Source organism: Chaetodon auriga, chromosome 20 (assembly GCF_051107435.1).
Source record: "Chaetodon auriga isolate fChaAug3 chromosome 20, fChaAug3.hap1, whole genome shotgun sequence".
NCBI classification, from domain to species: domain Eukaryota; kingdom Metazoa; phylum Chordata; class Actinopteri; order Chaetodontiformes; family Chaetodontidae; genus Chaetodon; species Chaetodon auriga.
This window is the reverse complement of record NC_135093.1, coordinates 1,898,134-1,912,306: the sequence shown is the minus strand read 5'-3', so window position 1 is coordinate 1,912,306 and position 14,173 is coordinate 1,898,134. Positions and strand designations below refer to the sequence as shown.

General features: G+C 41.6%; 1 protein-coding gene across 2 annotated transcripts in view; it reads right to left on the bottom strand.

The window, feature by feature from the left end:
• Positions 1-14,173, bottom strand: part of grid1b (glutamate receptor, ionotropic, delta 1b) — a 410,627-nt gene that overhangs the window by 387,141 nt on the left and 9,313 nt on the right. For both annotated transcript variants that reach the window (XM_076759895.1, XM_076759896.1), the window contains exon 2: positions 7,313-7,468. In XM_076759895.1, coding sequence (XP_076616010.1) covers positions 7,313-7,468 — 156 coding nt within the window. The remainder of the gene's footprint in view (positions 1-7,312; positions 7,469-14,173) is intronic.

Genomic DNA, 14,173 nt, shown 5'->3' with positions numbered 1-14,173 from the left:
ACCATTAGTGAGATCTGAGACTGATGTGATAAGGTCAGGCTGACAGTCGGGGTGCCAGTTCAGACCAAAGGTGTTGAGGTCCGAGCTTTGCATAGACCGGAGCAGACTTTGTGCACGGGGGTGCTGTTGTGTTATAACAGGAGGGGGTCTTCCTCAAACACTTCTCTAAAAGACCGTTGCATGCTGCAATATTACAAGGTATGCAAAACAATGTGTCACCATACCTCTGGTGACAGTGCTCAGATCAGTGTGCAGACGTTTTTTTTTGCTTTACCACTTGAAGGTGCAACTGCATTGCTCACGAGACGATAACAAAAAGCAGCCGGCCATCTTGGGCCATGACAGGACTGCAAACTGCAAAAGGTGCAGACTGAACGTCACAAGTTACAGAACTGCCGTAGCTAAAAAGAGCGAACAGAGCCGGCCATCATCTGGGTGAACTGTTCACTGAAAACAAACCTTTTTGTGCAGATTCAGTTCATTCATCATTAAGATACCACACTCAGATGTAAAGACACAACTGCCAGCACTCTGTTCTGGAGCTCAGTGGCCAAAACACTGCTCCAAAACTCTTTCCAAATTCAAGAGGAAGACAAAAAATTAACAACAATTCACATGTTCCACCAGGGTCACTATTTTACACGCTTTCACACTCGACACACACGTTTGAGCCAACACATGCGCACACATACACATCTGACGCCGATCCATCTTGGCTGTGTTTAAACCTGCTGATGTGGGACAGATGAGGACAATTTGTCTGCTGGGATCCAACAGCAGGAGCTGTCACTCAAATGAATACAGGCAGGCAGGCAGGCAGGCAGGCAGGCAGGCAGGCAGGCAGGCAACACACACACACACACACACACACACACACACACACATATTAAAGAATGAAGAGAAGGAGGCCAAACATAGAAAACAAGCATTAGAAAATAAAATGATATTAGTGAAGTAACTCAGAGGAAATGGGCCACAGCTACATGACATCAAGACACAAATAATTATTAAAATTACAAAGACAGCATACAAACACTGTAACGAAACCAGAGAAAACGCAGTCAGGAAATCAAATGAAAGAAACAACGAGAGCATGAACAAACAAAACAAGATGAAGAAACCAAGCAGGCAGAAAATCAAAAAAAGTCAGAAGACACAGAAGAAACAAAATGAGATGTAGAGAAAGACAAAAAACAAATGAAAAAGAAATTAAGAAAACAGGACAACAGAGCGAAACCACGAGAAAATGGAAAGAATGCAGAAAGAAAGAAAGAAAGAAAAAGAGGAGATGAAGCAGGAAAAGAGAAATGAAAAGAAGAGATAGTGAAGTGAAAATGAAAAACACGACTTCCCGGGCTGAGTCATTTCTCTAATTATACAGTAATTGAGCAGCACCGGACACGATCATAATAAGACAATTAGGCTAATTTGTTTGAATTGAAAAGCCAATTAAAGAATAAGTGAGCAGTGTTGAAAAGTTCATCAGATTACATCCGCGTTCCAAACAGGCGGGTCGGTGAGCTGAGGCTGCTGAACCGAACCGTACCGAAAACAAACGCGGCATCACGGCACGTCTTTATGGAAAATTCAGCTGATTCGTGTTAAAGGGATTAGAGCCGGGAGAGAAACAGCTTTGTGTCTTAGCCTCTTTGTTGAAAACTCGAGGCATGTAATCCGAGCGGATTGGTCTGACAGATGGTTTCAGTGAGATTTTCCTTTGGAGGCTCAAGTGTTGCATATCTGCCTGTGTGGATGAAGAGCTACTCCTATCTGTAAAAACAGCATCTATCATGACAAAAGGATCTCTGTGGTGAAAAGAAACCGGCAGCGAGCAGTCGCCCGTTATGTGCTGCTGCGACCAGCTCTTTTCAAGCAGCAGATGGACACATGTGTAGGGTTGTAAGGCAGTCTGATGGTCTGAGGTATTGATGGAAATAGAGCTTTATGTAGCTAGCTTCTTAGCTTTAGCCAATGAAAATGAAAGAGGCTATTGTCTTGTCGCCAGCAAAATTTCCATCTGTTTTATTGTTATTAACCTCTGCATCTCATAAGCACGCATGCTGCCACCATCTTTGATGCTCACGGCTACCGTGGCTGCAGGTGTTAAACAAAAAACAGTGTTTCCACAGGCAACATTTTGTCAACATTTTCATTTTCAAAGTGACTTTATTTAGTCTAGGTCTTGTTTTCATTGTGGAAAATATGTCAGCGAATACTTTTATTAATAGTTGATGACATGAATGCTGGTTTTCAGTGAGGATGCTGCTAACGATCGCTGTTGCTGCCTTCACTGCCAAACGATGAACTCACAGAGATACAGGCGATATCTTCTGTCTGAACAACAGTCCAAAACCCACAGTTCAGAAAAACAGCAAATGTTCATTAATAACTGTAGCCTTCAGTATCAAAGCAGCGTCACGTGGTTTTCTGCCAGATAAGTCAATGGAGTTCATAGAATCAACACGTGGAAACACTTTCACCAACTAAAACTGAGCTGTTCTTTATCCTCTGCCATGCCACAGCCACACACACACACACACACACACACACACACACACACACACACACACACACACACACACACACACACACACACACACAGCGGGGTGTGAATCCCTCTCTCATTACCCATAATCCACTGCAGCCCAGGCTGTCACCGGAGTCTCTGAGAACCGAGGAACCGAGGATCATGGGAGCTCTGAGAAAAGGTCAGAGTGAGAGAGAAACCAGCTGGGTGCAGACAGACAGACAGACAGACAGACAGACAGACAGACAGACACACACACACACACACACACACACACACACACACACACACCAAGATGTACTGATCAGTCTCTCCTTCTCCCCTTCCTTTCTTTTTCACTCCCCTCTCTCACTCATCACTGTCTCTCCCTTCTCCTTTCCTCCTTCACTCTCTCCTCTTCTCTTTCCATTCCTCTCACTCTGCCAACCTCTCTCACCCCTCTCTCACCCCTCTTTCCCTCCCAACTGTTTGCCATCACCTCTCTCATCTTAAATATCTCTCTTTCACTTTCTATGTCTCTTGTCTCTTGTCTTTGTCACCTGAAACAAAGGCCACCTCAACTGACATCCTAAAGCATTTATTTATTTTTCTGGACAAAAAACTCAACATGTCAGCTAAAACATCTCTGAGAAAACAGCACTAAAAGGTTAATAAGATGTAAATATAACAAAACGTCATGAAAAGTGAGCATGTGCTTTGCTGGACTTGTCACCACTGGCAGTAGGTATCTTCACCTTCTGGAGAATATTGACTTTATTTTGACTAAACTCAAAACATTTCTCACTGCAGTTAAAAGTCACAGTTCTGTATTTTCTTTGACAGAGTTGTGGGACAACGTTGAGAACAGCTGGTACTGAAAATGGAATTACAAAGATCAGCGGGCTTCACACCTCGTAAACATCAGGCTCAGACTATTAACAGAGAGATGTGTGTGTTGGCCTGCATGCGGCCCAACTCCACAGCCTTTAAAGAGCCAGAATGATGACCAATGAAAAAGTCAAGGTTACAGTTTCTGCTAATTTGTGCTGTGAAAGTGTTAATCTGCCGCAGCCCGCTGACTTTTATAAGCTGCACGTCTCCATATTGGATGTGGGTAAATTTACACATGGTGAACATATGGATTACGCACCAGAAAAAACCTGGTTAGGTTCAGGAAGAGCTCAGGATTTTGGTTTCACACAGGACACAAACAGCGATTTCCTGGTTAAAGTGCGGTGTTTTACCAACCCCTCCCTATGTGGACTGCTAAAAGACTGGTGCATACCATACAGACACTCAAGTGAGCTTTTGTGTGTCTGCAGGCATCAGTGGTTTTACCAACCAGGGAAAGAACGGCCAATGAGCACTGGACAGAAACACCCCAGCAATGCGCAACACACAAGGAATCAAACAAATCTGAATTTTGAGGATTTCCATGTCGGTTTACAATCCCGCAGCACTGCTAATGATCAAATCCAAAGCAGTCATGTGCGCCTTAACATGTTCCTCTCAGCCAGTCTTAATCAATGCAATTTCTTCCACTCAGCCGAGCTGCTAATGAGGGTCTCAACGAGCCCGCTGTGCTCGGTCAAAGATTTTTTATTTACAACCATGACAAAAGTGTCAAAGTCGACAGGCTATCATTTCCTGAGTCACTGCTGTAGCAGGTGCTGCTAACGGTGTGACCTGCACTCAACAGCACCAACTCCAAATGGCATTTTCATTTTAATGAGTTTTCGGCTTATTAGAAGTCAAACACTATCAGAGACACATGCCGTCTGAGGAAATGGGTTTCACACTTCAACAGTGCAAATGTGAATTTCACCATCAAAAACAGTTAATAAGTCTGTAGATATTCAACTATCCTGATATCACTTCTCCCTGAATTCCTGCTGCATCCAAATACTTCATATCTGCACCTGCATGAGATCCAACCAGAACAGTGTGATAGGCAGTAAGTTCCAGCATAAATCAAAAGGAAATCAGGTGCAGAGATGAAAATTTGTGTCAGCTTTTATCTCCACTGGTTCAAGGCCTTATTAACATTTTCTCCCTCACGTCTACCCACGACTACCTTCACCTTGTGTCCTGACTTCAGGGAGACGTCCAAGTTTTTGAGGTTCCAGTTGAAAACACAAACATAATTATAGTGACTGCGAGCGCTAAGTGGTTTGACTGATGCTGATGAGCCTTCTGGAGTGAATAACAATTAATTCCTGAGCTAACGTGAGCTGATTATCACAAAGGTGTTTGCCAGGACGACCACACCATCTGAGGCAGTCATCTGTTTTCCAGCGTTCTGACAGGAGCTGAAGTGATTTCACGACTTTAATTTGCTGTGAGGACAAATGTGTTCAAACTAAAACCGCACACGAACAGTTTCACCCCTCATTGCCAACCAAAATCTCATTTTGATCGGTTATTAGAACACACAGAAATGTGCCAAAATGAGTGAACACACTTGTACTCTTCTAATTAGTGAGAATACAAAAATTCAACCAACTGTCACATCTTTGACATCAAATCAACAACTTTTGCTAATCACATCACAACGAGAATACCAAGCATAGAAAAGTAGACAATGTGGAACATTTTCAGCTAATTTGAGTCAGAAATGTGGACGTCAGGCATCCAAAATCAGAAATCAGGTTCATATTATATTGAAAGCAGCTTTGTCAATCAAACTTACTGTGCTCATATTGGATGTGGATGAACTTACTTAACTCATGCTGTTATGAGATTTTGTCGGAGATAACAGCTCTAAAATCCAAACCGCTGAATTTCAGCCTGTTTTACAGGCATGATGTGTCCGTGCAGTGTGCAGATTAGAAAATGTACCTTTGCAAAAAGTGCTGGTTGTGTTGCCGTTGGACTCCTTGTACAGTTTTGCCTCAAGGAGGTGATGTTGTACTGGAGATCATTAACACGACTCAAATGAATCGGAAAGATTTGTTCATAAACACATTAAACAACGACTAATCTCACTGAATGAAGGTCGGAAAAGGTCACTTAGGCTTCTCACACACAACAAGAGCCACTCAATTTATCTGCACCTCCATCACACACACGACTAAAAAGTCTTCACTCACAGATATTTGTCTCATCTGATCAGGATGCTGTAACCTGAGACCTTTGGTCTCCTGGTAATGACTGAAATCTATCTCATGTTACAGCTTCTCTCTGGGTAACACAAAGAAACACATCATGTCAGCAGGGCTTGTGATGAAAGCTGAAACAATATGGCTCCGCCTGAGGTGTAAAAACCTTCTACGAAGCCGAACTGAACTGTTGTCTCTGCGATCGCTAAGTCAATATTTGTTAACTCGAACCACTCCGAAGTGTCTGACGTGCTCTGGTTTCCAGCTGTGCGAGACGTTTGTTAGGATTAGTCAATATCGACGGACCAATCAAAGATGGTGCAAAAACAACACTGGTGTCCCATTTCCTGAAGCCACTGCTGCTGGCAAGAAGCCTGAGGAGCTCTGTGCTACTGTGATGACCTTTGGGCTCCCTGCGTGTGTGAAAACATGATAATATCATCGAAATAAAAGAATCCACACCCATGAGATCACAAGGTCACGAGACATGCTATATTTTTATCTTTTTATTTTTAGAGAGAGGAAATCAGTGTTTCCTGACTGACCCCTCACACATATTAACGGACCCGGTACCAACTGGCTGCATGAACTTGTTTTGGTTATTCACGAGGAGAAGTTGCAATCTAATGATTTACTTTACGATGTTTAAGTTGGGTTTATATGAATGAATGAATAAATAAATAAATAATTAAATAAACAATGTTCTTAAAGGGATAATCACATAATTCTGTTGGGGAAAAGTTTCATCACAATTATCATTTCACACATTTCTTCAACATCACCATCAGCAGCAGCATCACAATCTTAATCTTTGTCACATCAACAACAACCTTCACCCTCATCAGCACATGCATGTCTTTATCAGCATCATCTTCATCACAACAGACATTAATATGCCTTAATTATCATCATTGTCAGCATTACTGTCTTTATCATCATTTTAATCACCACAGGGATCTTCAACTTCAACACTCACATCATAATCAGCATCAGCACCATCTTAACATTCATACGCATCACTATCAGTCACTTAAATCTATTATCATCACCACAATCATCCAGCATCTTCGTCATCTGCAGCAAAAATCACTTTTATCAGCATCATCCAGCATAAACTTCATCCTCAGCACCATCACTGTTTTTCCTTTCATTCTGCATCAGATTAGCTCTTTTCAAAGCTAAGAGGCCTGCGAGCCTCTTTGTAGGCAATTATATGGAAAATTACAGCTGGACTCAATGCAGCTCGACTCAGTGCTTCCCCCTAGCTTCCTCTGCACAGAAGAAACCAGGGCCCAGCAAGAGAGACACAGAGAGAGGGAAGTGGGTGAGATAGAGAGAATCAGTCTCAGAGGAAACGATAAGAGGAAAGAGAAGGCGAAGGAGAGGCTCTGCAGTGCAGCATCAAAGACCAACAGCGTCCTCAGAGAGCAGGAACAGAGCAGGCAGCAGCAGGGATTTAAACAGCGTTTAGAGGGTCGATATACCTGGGTCATTAGCCGTGAGGATACTTCACCAAGAGACAGAACCAGCCTAACCTAAAGATTAACAATACAAACCAAGCAAGTAAAACAGAATCACAAGCCCAAGCACACGCACACCACAACAACAACAAACCCAAATCTGCAAAGAGCTCTGCAGCCAAAACGTAAAGCACCTCATGCACACACGCAGTCACAGAGCGTAAACGTGCTTCACACAGCGTCCTTACCTTCCTGCACCGCCTGGAAAGGGTTGTTGGGCTCGATGAGTTTAATAGAGTGTGTGATCTTCTCGCTCTGCAGGATGTCATCACTCAGACTGAGGTCAGACACGGCGAGCTGGAACACCTCATCGTCTCGCACTGCGTTCTCCTCAAATATTGCACCTGGACAGGTGGAAACGGGGAGAGGACACGGATCAGCGGGGCAGATGGATGCTCATATCAAACCAGCCTACCTGAACACCACAGGAAGTCAACTATTAGTCGAGTAATCAACTAATAGTTTCAGCTATGACTCTTCTTTTTTTAAGTGCCGGTTAAGGACTGTTTAACAGTATCTTTCTGTCTTATAGACCAAAATTTTACAGACATTTATAACATATGTGACAGACTATGGACCAAACAATGTCGCCACTGAACTTCACACAACCTGTAAAGTGTACTTTTTGGCTTTATTTATGCGTTTGCTGTTGGGAATGAATGCACCGAATCCCACAATACCTATAATACAACAGTCTGAAGCACACTTGTATCGACTAAAATAAGCTACACAACTTAATTTATGTTCACTAATTTATGTTTATTTGAAGGGCTTTTTAAGTGAAGGTGATACAAATAAATAAATACAAATAAATTTTTTTCAGTTCAGATTCACTCATTTGGCAAGAACTTCATACTATGTGTGCAGCAGCATCCTGTCAGCAGAGTTCTCAGTCATGACATGATTATTTTACATTGAGGCACAGGAACAACCAAAAATGCAAATTTACAATATGTCTCACTTTGCCTCTGGCTTCATAAATCACACAAAAAGCAAAGACAAAAGGAGCAACCTCATTATACTTCAAAGTAAAATAAACAGATCTGCAATGTTTCCAGAGCAGGAATCTGTCGTACAGAAGCTCATTGATGTGACATGATAAAATAAATCCCATAAAGTAGATCTAATAAATGCTTTTGGGTGTAGAGGAGCTGCTCTCTTTCAGTTAAAGTAAAGTTGTTAACTAAGTGGTGCAATATGATGGAGAAGTGGTGAAATTAACAAGCAGCAACCTTGGCAATAATTCATCCAACGCTTTAAAACACGATGGAAAATGCAGATGAAGGAAGACAACAATTCCCTTCCTGACTGTAGGAAAGAGAGGAACAACATGGGACAAGGCCTCACGATTCACACAGACCCTCGGTGTGGTGCTTCAGTCTGGCTGTCCACCTCATGTCTCCATAGCAACATCATCACCATCTTCTTCATCTTTCATCAGTGGCCGTTCAGAGGTAAAATTAGACCATTTGAAATTGGAGAGAACATGTTCCAACCATTACACAGGAACAGGCCACAAACTGTTAGCTCAATCAGCTGATACTGTGACTCATTAGCTGTTCCTATCAATATGCTGTCACAGATTCTGGTGTTCAACTGTCATCTAAACACTGAAAATGTGGACTCAGATGTATCATGAAGGTTTCATATTTGGGATTTTGTGCAACGTTCTGTATGAAGCCTCTTGAGATGATGTATGAAATACATGTTTTGGGGTAGAAAGACGATAAGATCTCATTACTGACTTGTGATAAAATATAAGTTCCTTTCATGTCAGTATATAAAAATACGGTTTGAGCTCTGAATTGTACCACAGCAGACTAAAATAAATGCTCCACCTGTAACTTCCTCCACCTGTTAAAGGGTTATCGTGACGGAGCCTGCCGTTATTAATTAGCTGATAAAACGCAGCAGTTGCGTTCAGGTGCTGAAGGCAGGCTAACCTCCGCTTCAGGCTAATTTAACCGCCAACAAAACGACATACAAAAAATTTCATGTTTCCCTCCTGAAATATGAGCGGACACCCGGGAGGAGCTGGGCTGTGTTACCTAAACACCTTTACCTGGAGCTGCTGTCTCCAACAGGTGTGCTGGTATCCTCAGGTTCGCCATGTTGGTTTAGCTTGAAGCCGACATGTTGGCCGGTTCATCCTGCCGGACTACAGGTGACGGCCAGAACCGCTTCTTGCGCCGAGGAAGCCGAGAGACGCCACCGTCCTCCATTAAATGATGAATTTATTTTCTATGACGTCCTGCGCCATTTTTACCTGGCCGACCGACAAACTAACAAACACTTCCGGTTATTTTACCGCCATTAAAGAAACGACGCAACTAAACTTGAGGTTACGCCCAGCGTCATTTATTAGCCAATCAGCAGGTTAGGTGTAAATTGAACGAATCAAATTAAATGTATCATCCCACAAAAAAAAACGGTATGTATTTTTTTAAGCTTCAGTTGTAAAGAATAAATAAGAATAAAGTAGTACAATCAAGGAACGAATATACAATGAAATAATGAGTACAAATACTTTTAAAATTCAAGTACAATCCAGGAGATATGAAGATACTGAGTGGTGCAATAATAAGTACTAAATTCAAACTGAGGTGTACACTCTCATCACCAACAAAACTTATGAATTACACGATTTTTATGTGAATATACATACATGTAAAACACATTTCCTCCTGCTGCCTCAGCTACATTCTACCTGCTGATGAAGGTCATGTAACATGATCAAAATCTCCAAAGCAGGTTTAAATGGACCTTGTGGTGAGATTGTTTCCTCGATGTTACCTTCTGTGTGGCGAGAGAAGAGGAAAGATACTTAAAGAGAAACCCTGCTGCTTTTTATTAAACAGTGCTCATGAGTCCCACAGTCAAAACCGTGTATGTGTTTAATTTGGCTAAAGGCGTGAGCAGCAAAACAGACATTAAACTTGTCTAAATGTCCTTGATTATAAGATGTGCAGCGGGTTTCTGCCAGGTTTCAGCACAACTGGGAAATCGTAATAGAGCGGACTGATGAATGGATGCGCAGAAATTGATTTGTAGTGAATGGAAAGACATATGGAGGGACGGAAATGCAGACAAATGGACGGCTTGATTAATGAAACTTTCCAGATTCTGTTCAGACAATTTGTCATGCACAATTAAGAAAACCTTGCCGACGAGTGAGAATTCAATTTCCCAGGCTGCTTGTGCTCATTCAGCTTGCTGAGTATCCAAATGAACTCTGCTCGGCACCAGGATCCTCTCCATGGATTTGACGGCCTTCCTCGGAGGGCGGCGACGGGACACTGTCGAGCTTCTGGGCTTGATCAATCAATCATCCAGTTTTGAAATTGCAGTCAGTCAGGCGTTTTCAATTAAGAATGAATCTTGTTGCACCTGTCAGAGTGATGTGAGGTTTATATTTCTCCTCACAGCAGCAGACTGGGGAGCCTCAAACTTCAACAAGTTTAATTAATAATGAGTGCTGAGGGTGGAGGAGGCTGCCTCTGGACACACCGGTGCCTCTGTGAGCTCAGGATCGAACCTCCATGAATTTTCTTCTCCTCAGTGACTCTCCTACTCTGTCTGCTCTGAGAAAAGCAGCTAAATTAAAAGGTCATTTCATCCAAATGACATAAACACACTTTTTTTTCCCACCTCCCCCTTGTGGTGTCTATCCATACAGAGAGTTGGGATTAATTTCTCCAAGTTTTGAGATTTCCCTCCCTGTGATTTCTGCCTCCACCTCCACACAATGAAGACACTGAAAATTACATTACAGTGCTCAAAAGCCAAAGATATAGTTTGTGTGAAAAAATATGGACACTGTCTGTGAAAAGAGATTATGTTTTTGAGTTTTTGTACATTGTCAGTGTTGTGAGCAGTGGAAACTATATGTTCTACTGTATTGACCTCCATTGTGTTGAAGTGAAGGCTGAAATCTCAGAGACAGATTTCTCAAAACAAATAACAGCAAAACATCTGCAATGATAAACACCACAAGGAGTCACTGAGTTTATGTGTTTTTGTCATTTGGCTAAGAAGATTGCTTGAAAACTTCCATTGCTCAGCTGTTATTTAACATCCACAACAGTCATCATCATGTCAGCAGTTGACAAAGTTTCCATCCAAAACATTTTCACATCACATATTCGGTTCCCTCAACATAACAATCCTCCTGCTGCTGCTTCACAAAACATGATTTAAACCACCGGGCTGCACTGTTCTCCCTGCTGCTGCAGACTGCTGCAAACAAAAACAAACACAGTATGACCTGCAACACATTCACAGCCTCCAGCATCAGGAGCCTCCCTACACCTGACCTCTGAGAACTCACAGCATCACATGCTCTCACTATGGCAAGTGACGTCGATTGCCCTCCTCGGTCCACGCTTCCCACATCCACATCATCCCTGTCCGGAGGAGGGCCATCGCAGCCTTCATTAAAATATCTCGCTGGGTATAGTAACACATACAGATGTGTGCAAGTAAATGTGGAAAAACAGCAAAGGCATGAATGTGTGAAAGTAACCACATATCAGCTCACTTTTGTTTTGTGTATTTGTATGTTTTTCTGGTGAAATAAAGGACATTTATCGACTCAATATGAATATATAAAAACACTGATTGTTGTGTAACATTCAAACATCGTTCTTTTTCCTAAACCAGCCTCGGCTCTTTTTAAATAAGCAGGGAATGTATTATGTGTTCTCAAAGTACTGTTTCATAAGATAAGCGCGCAGCAAACAGTTTAAGGGCTGGACACCATAACGCTCTCCTGTCTGCACACATGTGGTGGTGTTACATGATCACATACAGAGCTGGACAGCAATCGATACAGAAAAAACTGATGTCAAGAAGCATTTCTTGACATTTTCACATATGAACATATGAATTGCACTTCGTATCTTTTCACGGCATGTCTGTGCTTTAAGTCCTCAAGGTCAGATTATTGAATTTCTGGCTGAGCTGAATAGTTAATAAATGCCACAGAATCAGGGAAATCCTGTTGAAGTCGGAAAATAAATGTGTGATTTGGAGTCTGTGGCCTTTTGAGCGTATTTGCAAACATTCCTCCGCTACATACAGGGTGGGAACTTCACACCAGCTAGCAGCCAAATGCAATTTATGTGACACTGATGCAAAAACAATGTATTGTAGCTGGTAAGTTTATCAGGCCTCCTCGTCTCTCTGGCAGGTAATCAACCAGCAGTCTGGGGCTTTGGATCCCAAAGCTCGAGCTGGCTGGAAAATCAGAGAAAGTGGTTGGTTTACTTGGGGATTTAGCGGCCTCTGTGATCTGTGACCATAAACTCTGGCTTCTCGCTGGACCCATTAATCTGAGAAAAGCTTTACAGAGCCTGTGACTCTCACTGAGTGAGAGTGAGAATATTCTCCGATTTTATTATAAACGCCCGATGCCAACTGAAAATATGAAAATATTCCAGGATTTTAGTTCTTCAAAATTAAATCATATTTTTCCTGAATGGCAGGAGATTTATTGGGCTCCTTTGTGTGTTTTGTGTATTTATACAAAATTCTACATTCATATTTTTGTATTTGTTCACTAACAGGAAGTATTAATTTCCTTCACTTGAGTTTTTGAAAAGATTGAGAGAGTACAGCAGAAATATTACAACAATATGGTTTTGCAGACATACTACATAATAATAATCTGAAGTAAACATTGTGCAATCAGAATGTAAGTAAAAGTAAAGCAGTACAATTATCAGAATGTACTTTGAATGTCCAAAGTAGAAGCAGTCAGTTAATTCATACTGTTGGATTTTATTGATACCAAAGCTATTTTTATTGTATACAATAGTCACATATACTACTAAGAATAGCTTTAATTTAATGTAGGTCAGCAAACAGTCTACTGTGTCCTTGTGATATATAACTTGCATTCATAGTCTGGAATCTACAGATAGTTCCTAAATTGTGTAAACCATTGTTGCCTGTGTTACAGCTTACCAAAATAAAATGAATCTACCTTCTTATTCTCAATACCTCATCCTAAACCAGACCATGTGGAGAGGTTCAGTAGAGTAAAAACAGAGTCCGACACTGTCATTCTCTTGTTATCAGTAAAAACCCCTCTGAACAGTGTTTCAGCACCACGGACAGAGACAAGCCGGTTCAACACCGCTGCCTCCCCTTCAGCACCGAGGACAGCGACATGCCTGCAGCTCCTGGTTCTCAGTCTCCACAGATGAGATTTATTGACACAAGAATAAGAATTTTTAGGAGAACTGGATTTTTATTTTAGATCAATTGCATTTTTGACAGGTTATAATGACAGACAAATTTGCTGTGCTGTTAGAAAGATGGACACTCATCCCAGCCTTTGTCCCTGGAAATGAAAACCTAATAAAGAGACTGTCACTCATCTTCACTGTAGAATACACAGAGTGACATGCGTAAGTGCTGTTCAACAGGCAGACAGGGGGCTTTCATGTGTTATGATATTTCTGAGTGGAAAATTAGAACAAACTTGACTTGCTCCACCTTCCATCACCCATCTGATTGCTCTGGTTCCCCTTTGACAGACAAAGATGTCAGTTTCACAAGTAACACAAGAGGTGTCATTTGTCCTTTATGCTGCCCATGTGATAAATCAGTGGTAGGTAAAACCATAAGGGAATTAACTCACATGCAGCAGATGGCTGGAGCTCAGTATTACATTCAAGAACACAAATTCTTCTTTGTCTTTATAGTTTACTTCATGCTGACCCTGGAAATGTCCCAGAGGCAAAGGTGGTGACCTGGAAAACTTACTGCCCGCACAAGAATACTAATGAGTGACGATGGACTCTAAAGTAACCTGTTTTAACTCTGTGAACTCAATTTTCCGATTTTGTTAAAATCTATTCGGTGGATCAGTAACTGCAGTTTTACAATTATTTCATCATTGTGGCTTAATTGAATGAGTGTATAATGAGATGTCTCTTGAATATGATGTAGATGATAGTAATTCTTTTTAATTCCTAAAGTAATTTAGTGACTGTGTGGAAATGTCGTTGTATTTATGTGCAATTTCTCATTAATATTTTCCCTTA